General features: G+C 37.7%; 1 protein-coding gene across 1 annotated transcript; it reads right to left on the minus strand.

Annotated features, from left to right (window-relative positions):
* Window positions 1-10,953: 10,953 nt before the first annotated feature.
* LOC117668950 (olfactory receptor 2AP1-like) lies at window positions 10,954-11,925 on the minus strand. The gene has a single exon (XM_034422999.2). It carries the CDS (start codon window positions 11,923-11,925, stop codon window positions 10,954-10,956), a length of 972 nt encoding a protein of 323 aa, XP_034278890.2.
* Window positions 11,926-13,467: the final 1,542 nt, after the last annotated feature.

A 13,467-nucleotide genomic window follows, 5' to 3' on the forward strand; every position in this document is an offset into this window, starting at 1 on the left:
TTTAACTTTATTGCTCTTATGATCCTTCTCTGAATCCACAATGCCATTAAAATCCCCTATCATACAGATTTCGTTATATGCCATTTTCACTAATTGTTCATGAAGTTTCTTGAAAAATTCTCCCTGTTTTTTATTTGGGGCATAAATACCCACTAATAGTACCTTGGAATTCCCTCTCTTAATTTCGATCATGAGGATTCTACCCTTTGTATCTTTAAATTTTAGTTCTGCTTCAATTCCTTTTTTAACATAGATTACCACCCCCCTCTTCTTTTTCTCTGCCAACGAATCAAATGTTTGACCAAATTTTTTATATTCTAAACATTTACTCTCTTCTTTTTTTATGTGCACCTCTTGCAAACACATTATATCAACATTTTGTTTACCTAGTTTTGTTAATATTCTTTTCCTCTTTTTATAGTCATTTAGACCATTTACATTTACAGATATTAGTTTCAAGTCATTCATCGCTATACCCCTATCTAGTTGTTGGTTCTTGTTTGTTTCTTACGGCCCTTACTGGTCTTGCTTTCTTCTCTTTAGCTTCTTCTTCTTCTTCTTCTGTCTTCTCCTCTACGGTTGCTTCGTTCATGTTCTGTTGGTGTAGGGCTTCCTCCTCCACTGCTGCTGTTTCTAATTCTTCTTTGCTCCCCTGCTCTTCTTCCACACCTCTCAGCTGGTCAAGGAAATCTTGTGCTGTACTCAGGTTTTCTATTTTAATTTTTCTTCCTTGCCAGGTTATTAGCATCCCTTCTGGGAGAAGCCACCTAAATAATATCTTTCTTTTATTCAACTGTATGGCCAAAAATCTATATCCTTTTCTCAACTCCCGAACCCTTCTTGGTATCTGTTTTAGGATTATTATTTCTTTTCCTCGGTACGTTATCTGTTCGTCTCTTGCCATATTGTATAAGATATCTTTAACTTTTTTCCTTGCGAAGTGAATATGTACTTCTCTAGGAAGCTTATTCCTTCTTGCATAGTTAGTCTGGACCCTGTATACGTCATCCAACTCCCTAATTATCGCCTGTTTGTCTTGGTGAAGTGCATCAGCTATCAGCTCCGCCATCTTTTCCCCTAGGTCTTCCTCTCTATCCTCGACAACATTCTGAAATCGCAAATAGAAGGAAGCCCGGTCCATCTCCAATTGGATTATTGAATCTTCTAGCTCTTTATTTTGACTTGTCAATGTTTGATCCACAGTATCCAATTTCTTTTCAGTTTGGTCAATTCTTGTTTCGGCTTTTTGAATTCGCTGTTCATTTTTAACTATTGATGTTTGGATTTCATTCATTTTCTGGTCCAATGCATGTATGTCTGATTTTAATTCAACATGATTATTTAACAGTTTTTCCTGCATTGCCATCATCGTTTCTTGAATCAGGGTTAGTGATGCTTGCACGGTTTGCATTGCCAGGCTTTCTGTTGATTTTTGTGTCGCCGGAGAAGTTGTCGCTATGGTAGGATTTGAGGGAGTCTTTTTTCCTGTTTTCCCCACTGTGTATGACATGCTTGTCATTTCTTTCAGAATTTTTTTTTTTGTTCTCTAATTATCCTATCAATATTATTCCAAATTCTCATTCGCCAGTTAGCGCCTCTGTTATCTCCTTTTTTATAAATATTTATATATCTATAATTCTGTATCTAATTTTCCTTCTAAATTTATAACCAAATTTAGCTAATTTTCTGATAGACAATCAATATCAATATCTATGGGGTGATTCAAATTTGTCACAATACCTTATACTCAATGTACCATTTAAATATATTAAATATTAGCTTAGTAGATATAAGTTAAACAATTCAATGATATACAATCAATATATCAATTAATCAACAATTCACGCTCAATGTATCAATGTAGCAATTAATTTGGCTAAATATTGTACTTTAAATGCTTAAAATACTATAAATACTATAAATATAAAATTTTTAAATACTTGATTTTAAATACAATTATAATTTTAAATACTATAGAAATAATATGAATACTGTAAATACTGTAAATGCTAAGCAGCGGAATATATATAGGAAAATTTAAGATGTCATAATTTGAGGGTATATTATATATATCTAGTCCAAGCAAAAACAATTTATCAAGATATTTACAATTTTAACAGTCAGAATACTGAGGACAGGATATCTAGAGGTTCAAGAACCTTTTTTTTTTTTTTCAAACTTCCCTCCTTGGGATATGCTCTAGTCTTTTTTTTTTTTTTTGCTCAGTCTCTGTTCTTCTGCAAGCTTAGGACATTCCTCCGAGTTCAGCACTCTATCGTGTTTCTTGCTGCTAGACTGTCCACCACTAGACAGTTTATTCCTCTGTCAAGTCACTCTAATGGCTGAGCTTCCTGTTCGTTACAAAAAAAAAAAAAAGAAGCCAGACTCGATCCACCCAATTTCAGCCTCCGCTAGGTCTAGATTTAGTCACAGTAAAAAGGGGAAATAAGTGCTGGTTTTGAATTTCTCACCGATCCTCACTAGGCACGCACACTGTCGGTAGAGATTTTCTGTCTTATTTCAATGCCGGCTTGTCGGGCTCTCTCTCTGTCAAGGAACTCCGAAAACTTTCAATCGCCGCTTCTCTCGTTAGTGGGACTCTCCACCCGACTTCACCGACCCCTTTCCTGATGATCTCTTTCCGCGATGCTGGGAAGGTGTGTATTGATCAGCACTGCAACATCCGATCTTCCTTGCTTCCAATCTGGTTGCTGGTTACCGCGGCTTCGTGTCGGCCATTAAATTGGCCGACTCACGCGTGCTGGATTTGGCAGAGCCGCCCGGTCTTGCGATCAGCATTTTGCCCTCTGCTTTCACACTCACCCGCTCGCTCTCTCGTCTGTGGGGCTCTCTGGGCTCCACGCCCCTCAAGGGGACCCCAAAACACGGTGACTAATGGTATTGAGGAGCAGCGGTCACTCACTCAACGCCATATTGCTGCGGGTCACCAACCGGAAGTCTGGTCACCTCCTGTCTTGACTACTGCAACACTCTCTACCTAGGGCTGCCCTTGAAAACCACTCAAAGGCTTCAGCTGGTGCAGAATGCGACAGTGCAGGTTGTGATGGGAGTGTCCCGACACTCCCATGTTACACCCCTCCTGCGCGACTTGCATTGGTTACCGGTTGCCCTTTGGGTGAGGTTCAAGGTACTGGTTATTACCTACAAAGCCCTTCATGGCCTAGGTCCGGGATATTTGTCAGACCCCCTGTAGCCAGCGACAATCCCCAATCGCCTGGTGCGTTCCCACAGACAGGGCCTCTTCAGGGTGCCATCAGCCAAACAGTGTCGGTTGACAACCCCCAGGGGGAGAGCTTCCTCTATGGGCGCACCCACCCACCCTCTGGAACCAGCTTCCTTTGGAGCTCTGGATGGCCCCTGACCTTCACTCGTTCCGCCACGATTTGAAGACCTGGTTGTTCCGCAGCCTGGACTGATGGGGGAGGGGGGGTTAATGAATTTTTAAATTGTTTTAAATTGGGATTTTAATTTTATATTGGCAGGAATTATGCATTTTACCGTTGTGAGCCGCCCTGAGTCCTCGGAGATAGGGTGGCATATAAATTGCATAAAATAGATAGATAGATAGATAGATAGATAGATAGATAGATAGATAGATAGATAGATCAGCTAATCTTTCCCTTTGTGAAAGTGGGGGTGGTGGGGTGGTAACTTAAGAGCTAATAAATTGCACAGCATATCTGAGAAAAATAAGAACTAAAACTTTGAAAGTGTCTCTACTTAGAAATTTGATATTCAACTTTATAGCAACATAACTCTTGATTACTAATTTTTTTTTAAGAACCATCATCTATCAAAATAACTCTCTCTAACTCAGCACCCTCCACGTATTTTGCAGTGGCTGTTCCCAGAATTTTCAGCCAGAGTACCACCCTATGAACTACTCCTATACATTCATTTATTTATTTTTATTTATTTATTTATTAATTTAATTTGTATACCGCCCTTCTCCCAGAGGGTACTCAGGGCAGTGAACAGCCAAAATTATAAAACATACAAATACAAAATTTAAGATAATTTAAAAAGAATTAAATCATTAGCTTCCCAATTTAAAATCCCCAAATCCATAAAATTTAAAATCCCAATTAAAAACCATTTAGGCTAGGCTGGCTTGGTGGAATAAAAACGTCTTCAGGGCTTTACGTAAGGTCCGGAGGTCCGGGATCAATCGTATTCCAGGAGGCAGCTCATTCCACAGGGTGAGTGCCCCCACAGAGAAGGCTCTCCCCCTGGGGGCCACCAGCCGACATTGCCTGACCGACGGCACCTGAGTAGGCCCTCTCTGTGAGAGCGGATTGGCCGGTGGGAGGTTATCAGTAGCAGCAGGCGGTCTCACAAATATCCTGGCCCTAAGCCATGGAGCACTTTAAAGATGAGAACCAACACCTTAAAGCGCACCTGGAAGACCACTGGGAGCCAATGCAATTCATAGGCCCTCCATTCTCAGAGTGAATCTTCTATTATTTAATGCTGGTATTCTTTTAAAAAAAACAGAGAAGTCAGTGCTGGTTTACTGATTTTGTAAAATAATAACAAAAATTGACCTTTTTTTAAAAAAATTAAAAACTAACCTCAATGAGACTGAACAGAGCTTTAAATCACAATTAATTTTGTGTTTAGGATAAAATGGATCATTCTGGGAGAAGATTTATTTGGCCAATATTAGACCCAGGAATAATATTCCAGCCACATAGTGTGGAATTAACTATTAGAGTCTGATATTCAGTGAGGAATTTCTCTCACTACAGCACCATGTTCTGTATGGAATCTTACCTTGATCTCTATATTTCGTTCAGGACTGAGGTAAACGAAAGGAGTGATTGAATGAAACCCAACTGAGCACTGTCTTTAAAGACACTGTCCTAGCTTTGGATTTATCTTATATGCAAAGGCATAGTCCCTACAGTGCAAATTAGCTTAGTTTATCCTAGAGGAGGGGAAAAATCCTGTCTCTAGATGATGATGCACAGGGACCTCTGAAAACTGCCAGACAAGACATCTCTAGTGAAAGAGTAGCAAAAGTGCCAAAAATGCTTCTCAAGAATAAGAGAAAGAATCAATTAACACTTGGGAGAAGAAATTGAACACTTGGGAGAGGAACACTTGTGATAGGCTTTATATGCATATTTTACCAAACCACCTGATAACAGGGAAGCTATGAATGTTATTTTGAACTATGAATGTTTGGCACCATGGTGGCTTGCTTCTGTGAATCTAAATGACTCCCTAGTTAGGAGTAGTAAGGCAGGTGAGAAACAGACACATGAACAGCATCTGAAAATCTCTATCACTGCACCATTTGCCATAGTACTCAAATAAGTGCAAATAAATGTACACTGTTTCCAACATCCAGTCTTCCCAAACTCTGGTCTTCTCAATGTTTTAGTAATACATCTCTGAGTATTTCCAAGGGCCAAGCTGGTTGGAGTTTGGGTAGCTATAAATCCACAAAGAGTTGGAAATTTCAGTTGAAAGAAAATATTTAGAGACCCACAACTAACAACTACAGGAATATGATCCAGTGGTGGGTTTCAAATTTTTTTACTACCAGTTCTGTGAGTGTGGCTTGGTGGGCGTGACATAGCTTGGTGGGTGTGGTTTGGTGGGCGTGGCAGGGGAAGGTTACTGCAAAATCCCCATTTCCTCCTGATCAGCTGGGACTTGAGAGGCAGAGAATAGTATTTACCAGCCAGTCAGAGGTGGTATTTACCGGTTCTCTGAACTACTCAAAATTTCCACTACTGGTTCTCTAGAACTGGTGAGAACCTGCTGAAATCCACCTCTGATATGTTCTGGTTAGTGATGAAAATTAAAATTTGAAGGTTTGCTACTCTCACTTATCTAGGAACATTAAAGACAAAACTTGTACCTACAATTGACTGTAGATTAAAACAATGAAGTTGGTATTAAAATGTATCATTATTATCAAAACTTTATGTAGTATTGCAGGCTAACTCACTGCTCATTGCCACAATTTCAATTCTGACCGGCTCAATATTGATTCAGCTTTCCATCCTTCTGAGATTGGTAAAATGAGGACCCAGATTGTTGCGGGCAATATGTTCACTCTGTAAAGTGCTTAGAGATGGCTATAAAAGCATTATGAATAAGCACTAAGTGCTATTGCTATTGCTTATGTTAATATAATGTAATTATATTTATGTATAGTGAAGCATGTCAAATTTTCCAACTTTAAATTTCCAAACATTAAGGATGCTAAAAAGTTGTGACATCCCTTGAGGATTGTAAAGATATTTTGGTTACTTTAATATAATTTAGATGTGCTTGGTAAGTAACTACATAAATATCATAACTTTTTAACATTTTGTTTTTTTTTCATTTGCATGGGGGGAATGTATTATTAAAGAGAAGAAATATACTCTGAAATACAATGTGAGTAGAGTAAAACATGAAATATAAATACTTATTATTATTATTATTATTATTATTATTATTATTATTATTATTATTCTGTGGTTTTGCATGTACACTGAGAGTTTCTACACTGGAGACAAATTCCTTGTTTATCTAATCACACTTGGACACAAATAAACCTATTCTATTCTACTCTACTCTACTCAAATTTCCTTTCTCCTTAGCATCTTGCAATAATTTGTATTTAAGTCTTGTTTTTTTTCCCTTGCCATATGAACTTAGAAATATCCATTTGTCATTGTTTAAATGGAGTGTCAATTATATCAATAAAATCTGAAATAAAAATAATATCTTTAGTATGATATTCATGTTAATTATACAGATTCTATACAACAATGATAATTGCAAGTTGTCCTATCTTAATAGATCTTTTTTGATATCACAAGTACAAAGTTGTTTTGAAACAATTTAGAATTCATATTTGTCAATGTAACTCCAAGTTACTCTTTCTCCATCTTGAAGCCAAACTTTTTTGTCAATATTTCTTAGTCCTGAGAAGTCAAATTCTTAACAAGCATTGTTGTTTTCTGTTTGTTTATTTTGAAGCCCAGAAAAGTTCCAAAATCATGGAACATGGGGCTCCCCTTGAAAAGCACCTGGAGGCTCCAGCTGGTCCAGAATGCGGCCGCGCGGGTGGTTATGGGCGCAACTCATTGTGCCCACGTAACACCCCTCCTGCGCGAGCTGCACTGGCTCCCAGTGATCTTCCGAGTGCGATTCAAGGTGTTGGTTACCACCTTTAAAGCGCTCCATGGCATTGGACCTGGGTACCTTCGAGACCGTCTTCTGCCACCAGTAGCCTCCCACTGGCCAGTCCGCTCCCACAGAGAGGGTCTCCACAGGGTGCCATCGGCCAAACTATGTCGGCTGGCGACACCCAGGGGGAGGGCCTTCTCTGTGGGAGCCCCTGCCCTTTGGAATGAACTCCCCCTAGAAATTTGCAAAATCTCTGATCTCCGTGTATTTCGCTGTGCCCTCAAAACCATGTTGTTCCGCCAGGCTGGGCTATCAATATAATGATTTTAATTGGTTTTAAATTGGGTTTTTACATTCGGGGTTTTATAAATTAGGCCTACTATTTAATAATTTTAATCAATTTTAAATACTATCTGTCTTTGTGTTTTTAATTAGGCTGTACACCGCCCTGAGTCCTTCGGGAGAAGGGCGGTATAGAAATAAAATAAATAAATAAATAAATAAGTTTCTTCATCAAGAATTAGCCAGCTTTTTGCCCCCTCCCCCTCTCTCTCTTCTTTCAAGCATTTTTCTGAAAAGGCCAGATGCTTATGGGAGAAGGAATCATAGCTCAGTATTGGATGAGCTAGTGGTCCAGTGACTCCAGTCTCTCTTCAAGATGTCATGGCTTTGAATTAAACCATTTGTTTCTTTCATAATACAGTATTTACATTAGTTCAGGAAGTGCTCCAGCAAGGAAAAAAGGTTTCTATATAAATTTCTGCTCTTCTTCTAAATGTACTGGATTTCTTAAATGTTTGTTTGAAGACATTTCTAACTTACCTCATACAACAAAACAAATATATGTTCCATCTTTTTTAGGTAAGGAGGGAAAATGTATAAGAAAATCTTAAATGTATTTCTAAAATACACTTTTAAAGAAATCCATGAATGTAATGGTATCTTCAAAAAACGCACAATCTTATATTTATTGTAGATCATACAAACAACAAATGCTCAGATGAAATGACAGAGATCCACTTTTATCACTTTTACACAATTTATTAATTACATTTATAGGCTATATATCAGGGGATTGAACAAAGAGGTCAGGATTGTTTGTTGATGTCTTGCAGTCTATGTTTTGGACAATACATAAACAATCATTAATGTGACATAGAAAATGGACATCACCGTAAGGTGTAAGGAGCAGCTGAGAAAGCCTTTTTTCTTCCACTGATAGATGATATTCTCATAATGGCAGAAATAACGAAAATATGAGAGGCAAAAGTCAAGAAAAAAGGAAACTGTGCATTGTGATTCTCCCTCCCCCCCCCTCTCTCTCTCTCTCTCTCTCACACACACACACACACACACACACACATTTAGTGTTAGAGATTTGAATTGAATTGAATAAGATTCTTATCGTATATATATATATATTCATATATATATATATGATTCATATATATGATCCTATAAATCATATATATTCATATATATATATATATTCCTTAACAGAAACAGAAGTGTTCTGCAGGCTACTTCTTCTGATTGCAGATTACTAGCAGTCTGGCAGTTTGAATCTCACCAGGCTCAAGGTTGACTCAGCCTTTCATCCTTCCAAGATCAGTAAAATGAGGACCCACATTATTAGGGGCAATATGCTGACTTTGTAAACTGCTTAAAGAGGGCTGCAAAGCACTGTGAAGTGGTATATAAGTCTAAGTACTATTGCTATTAAACATCCATTCAATATGAAATAACAGCTACTTTTTAAAAGGAATATATGAAGATAGAACAACCTCAATTCTATCTAAATTATATCCATTCGGTCTCTCCCCATTTGCTCTAGTGGTCAAAAGAGCTCACAGATGCAAAGAAATGGTCCATCTTCTCTTTTTATTGTCTTGGTTACTCCTTACACCAATCTTCTTTTGAAGTAATTACAACCAATTGCAGGAGGGTACCTTAGTCACCATATCAGACAGTTCTAATCCCCAAACGGCTGGAAACCTCAATATGTGGAGCAGCATTAATAATTTGACAAAATGTAGAGGGCAGAATGATTGGGCAAAAACAAAAATTTGAAGATTTGCTTCTCTCACTTTTTTTTAGGTGAACAAGACAGAACGTAAATATCTCTGTCAATTAAAACAGTGGTTGCTATTAAATATTTTATCATTATTTCTAATACTTTATAGCTAATATTGCATATCAGTGATTATTTATATTAGCTATTGCAGGGTGACACATAAAATCATAAAAATAACTATATAATTTATTTATCAGATGTATATGCTTGCCTATCTCATAAGCTGTGACTCTGGGTGAAGTACATTTAATAAGTGTAATTATTTATTAAATAAAATTTAAAAATAAATATGCAAACACAAAATAAAAAAATGAAATCAGAAGGCAAAAGAGTTGGTGAATCAGACCAAAAAGCATATTTCCAAGTGAACAACATTTAATATTTCTAAATGCAAAATTGTCAACTATGGAAGGTTTTTATAAAAGATAGCCTCTTCTGTTCATGATCAGTCACTTCAGTAAAAACAACTTTAGGATTGGCATAAAATTTCCTACTGCTCCTTCCAAACACTTCCCTGTAAAGGTCAGATGTTTACATGGGGAAGGGTCAGAACTCATCACCGTCAAAGTCACCAGCAAAACTACTTCTGCCTCCCCTCTCACATTCAAGACACTATGTGCTTTGAAACAACCATTAGCATATTTCCTATAAATCAAGTGGTTAGTCCAGGAATTTCTGTAGAAGGAGGGGGGGAGCCTTACTGTAAAATTCTTTTTTCTTCATCTAAATGTGCTGAATTTCAAGTTGCCCCTTTAAAAATAATAAATATATCCCACCAGAATCTTCATTTCTCACAGTAGAATGAACACTTGTATATGCCATTCATCCAGCTTTGGCTGCCTCAGGTGAGGAGGATGTAATCATGGCAGAATTCTTTAATATCGCTAATAAGGTTTTAGAGAAATCCATCAATCTGATTATGTCGTCAAGGACCCCAAATCTTCATTTCATTGGTGCCCTAGTCACCTCCTGGTTTGACTATTGTAATGCTCTCTACATGGGGCTCCCCTTGAAGAGCACTCGGAGGCTCCAACTGGTCCAGAATGCGGCCGCGCGGGTGGTTATGGGCGCAACCCGTTGTGCCCACATGACACCCCTCCTGCGTGAGCTGCACTGGCTCCCAGTGGTCTTCAGGGTGCGATTCAAGGTGTTGGTTACCACCTTTAAAGCACTCCATGGCATAGGACCCGGGTACCTTCAAGACCGACTTCTGCCACCAGTAGCCTCCCACCAGCCAGTTTGCTCCCACAGAGAGGGTCTCCTCAGGGTGCCATTGGCCAAGTTATGTCGGCTGGTGACACCCAGGGGGAGGGCCTTCTCTGTGGGAACCCCAGCCCTGTGGAATGAACTGCCCCCAGAAATGCGTAAGATCTCCGACCTCAGGGTATTTCGCTGTGCCCTTAAGACCCTGCTGTTCTGCCAGGCTGGGCTATCAATGTAATGATTTTAAATTGGATGTTTTAAATTTGGGGGGGGGTTAATATTGAGCCAAAATTATTTAATAATTTTAAATAATTTTAATTGTTGTTTGTCTTTGTGCTTTTAATAGGCTGTATACCATCCTGAGTCCTTCGGGAGAAGGGCGGTATAGAAATATTATTATTATTATTATTATTATTATTATTATTATTATTATTATTGTTGTTGTTGTTGTTGTTGTTGTTGTTGTTATTGTTGTTATTGTTATTATTGTTATTATTATTATATAAAATAACATGAAAAAATGTTCATACTAGATTACAGTGGTGCATCCTTCCAACTGTACACAATTTAGCAACTGCTTTTCTAAGGGCCTCTTTCACCTCTCTGTTTCTTAGGCTGTATATCAGGGGATTAAACAAAGGGGTCAGGATTGTGTAAAACAGGGACAACACTTTGTTAATGTTTCGCAGGCCATCTGTTTTAGGCAAAATGTAGACAATCATTAAGGTGCTATAGAAAATGAACACCACTATGAGGTGTGAGGAGCAAGTTGAGAAAGCTTTTTTCCTCCCACTCACAGATGACATTCTCATTATAGTGGAAATAATGAAGATATAAGATGCCAAAGTCAAGAAGAAAGGAAGCAAGATACACATAGCAGATATGAAAAAAGTTACTACTTCAATAAGGTGAGTGTCACTGCATGCCAGCTTTAATATTGGATTCAGTTCACAAAAGAAATGATTGATTTCACTGGGGCCACAGAACTTCAATTGATGCATCAGATATAAAACTATGCTCATAACAAATAAACCATTGATCCATGATCCAATTATAAACTGGAGGCAAATTCTGCCATTCATAAGTGTTGTGTAATGCAGCGGCTTACAAATTGCTACACACCTATCATATGACATTGCCCCTAGTAGACAACATTCAGCAACTCCTAAAATAGCAAAAAAGTAATATTGCATCATGCAACCAGTTACAGAAATGGATCTCTCCCTACCATACAAGAGATTAGCCAGCATCATCGGAAGGATATCAGAACTGTAACAGATTTCCAGGCAAGAGAGATTACTCAGGAAGAAGTACATGGGGGTGTGAAGATGGGAATCATTAATAACAAGCAAAATGATCAGGATATTTCCCACCATGGTAACAATGTAGATAACTAAGAAAAAATAGAAGAGAGGAACCTGCAGATTTCCAAGTCCAACAAATCCCAGAAGATAGAAAGCTGCAATGTTTGTTTGGTTTTGTTCTGTTTGTGCCATGCCTGCAGATATGATACAAAAATTATTTGAGCTTCTCAGAAATTATTTATTCAGTTCTTATAAGCCACAATCACAGCTATGAAGCAGTTTTCCTTTTAACAATTCGGTAGTTACAAGCCACAGCACCACAATATGACTAGGTGGCTCAGTGACTAAGACACTGAGCTTGTCGATCAGAAAAGTCGGCAGTTCGGTGGTTCGAATCCCTAGTACAGGTCTCCTGCGTGAGCAGGGGGTTGGACAAGATGACTTCCAAGGTCCCTTCCAACTCTGATACTGTTATATGAGGATCTGAAAAAAAGTCATTTGAGAACAAACAGGTGAGCATAATGAGGTCAGGGAAACTAAGTGAGATGTGCTAAAAAACAGAAGCCTGTTGAGTTTTCATTTTTATTTGGGGAACATTTCACTGAATTCAGTGAAGGTTAAGTCAAGTGCTCAATGAAATAACTTTCATCCGAAGATGAACAAAAGTCTTTGACAATTAATTCATTTTTTTCTACACTAACTAAACCTAGTGAGAATCAGAGGAAATTAGTTCATTTGTTTTTACTGATTTGTCACTGAAGGCCTCCCATCTGAAATCCAAGTAACAAATAGCTCGGCTTACTTTTTTCAGATCAGCCAAGATTGATTTGGTGTTATCACTTAGCTCAGTAAGAGGATATTTATTTCTTTAGAAAAGTTCTCATCCCAGTTGGAAATATGATACATACTTCTTTGATTCACAAATATTATGTTTACAGATAAACTAAGGCTGTGTTTTCTTTCATAGGAAAATATATGCTAGTTTGCAATAGAAACATGAAATTAGAACTTCCTGGTTCAATTTCAGAGTGTATTTGTATATTACTTTACAAAGTGAAAATTTTGGAGGCATTAGGTTGCATGGATTAAAGATAACTATACATTTTTGTAGTCTTTGAACACCAGATAATTGTGATCTACAATTTCCACTGTCCACTTTAGGAATACTAGAAAACATTTGAGCAATGACAGTTGAATTTCTGGGAGATATTCTAGCAAATAAGAGAGCAGAATTTTGTAAAATGTATCAAAACATAACAGTATGAAAATATACTCTCTTTCCCACCAGTTGTTAATTTCCACAATGTGCTATGTGTTCATTCCAATCATACTCTGCAATTAAACATCCTATTGTAGATTATTTCATATAATGACTGCTCTACTTGTGTTTTTATTTTTGTTTGTTCACATAGGAGTTTATTCCTATGTGAATGGTAAGGTATTTCTTACTATTTAAAATATTAACTGATGTAATATTTGATCTCCTACTTTTTCCTATTGCTAAGTAAATTGACTTGAATGTTAGAAATTAAATTTTGTCTCTGATCATATATTATACATGCACTGTGACTTAAATACATCCATCTATACATACATACATACATACATACATACATGCATGCATGCATGCATGCATACATGCATACATCAAATTCAACTGGTGCCAGACCTACCCAAATGTAGCACCCGAATGCAAGGTGACATTAGTGATAGGAAAAGCCCTGGATGATACTG

The sequence above is a fragment of the Pantherophis guttatus genome, chromosome 4 (assembly GCF_059756535.1).
Source record: "Pantherophis guttatus breed Tessera chromosome 4, ASM5975653v1, whole genome shotgun sequence".
Classification (NCBI taxonomy): Eukaryota; Metazoa; Chordata; class Lepidosauria; order Squamata; family Colubridae; genus Pantherophis; species Pantherophis guttatus.

Bases quoted from the DNA above. Each gene is read 5' to 3' on its own strand.
- LOC117668950 (XM_034422999.2), bottom strand. From the start codon at position 11,925: ATGGCACAAACAGAACAAAACCAAACAAACATTGCAGCTTTCTATCTT.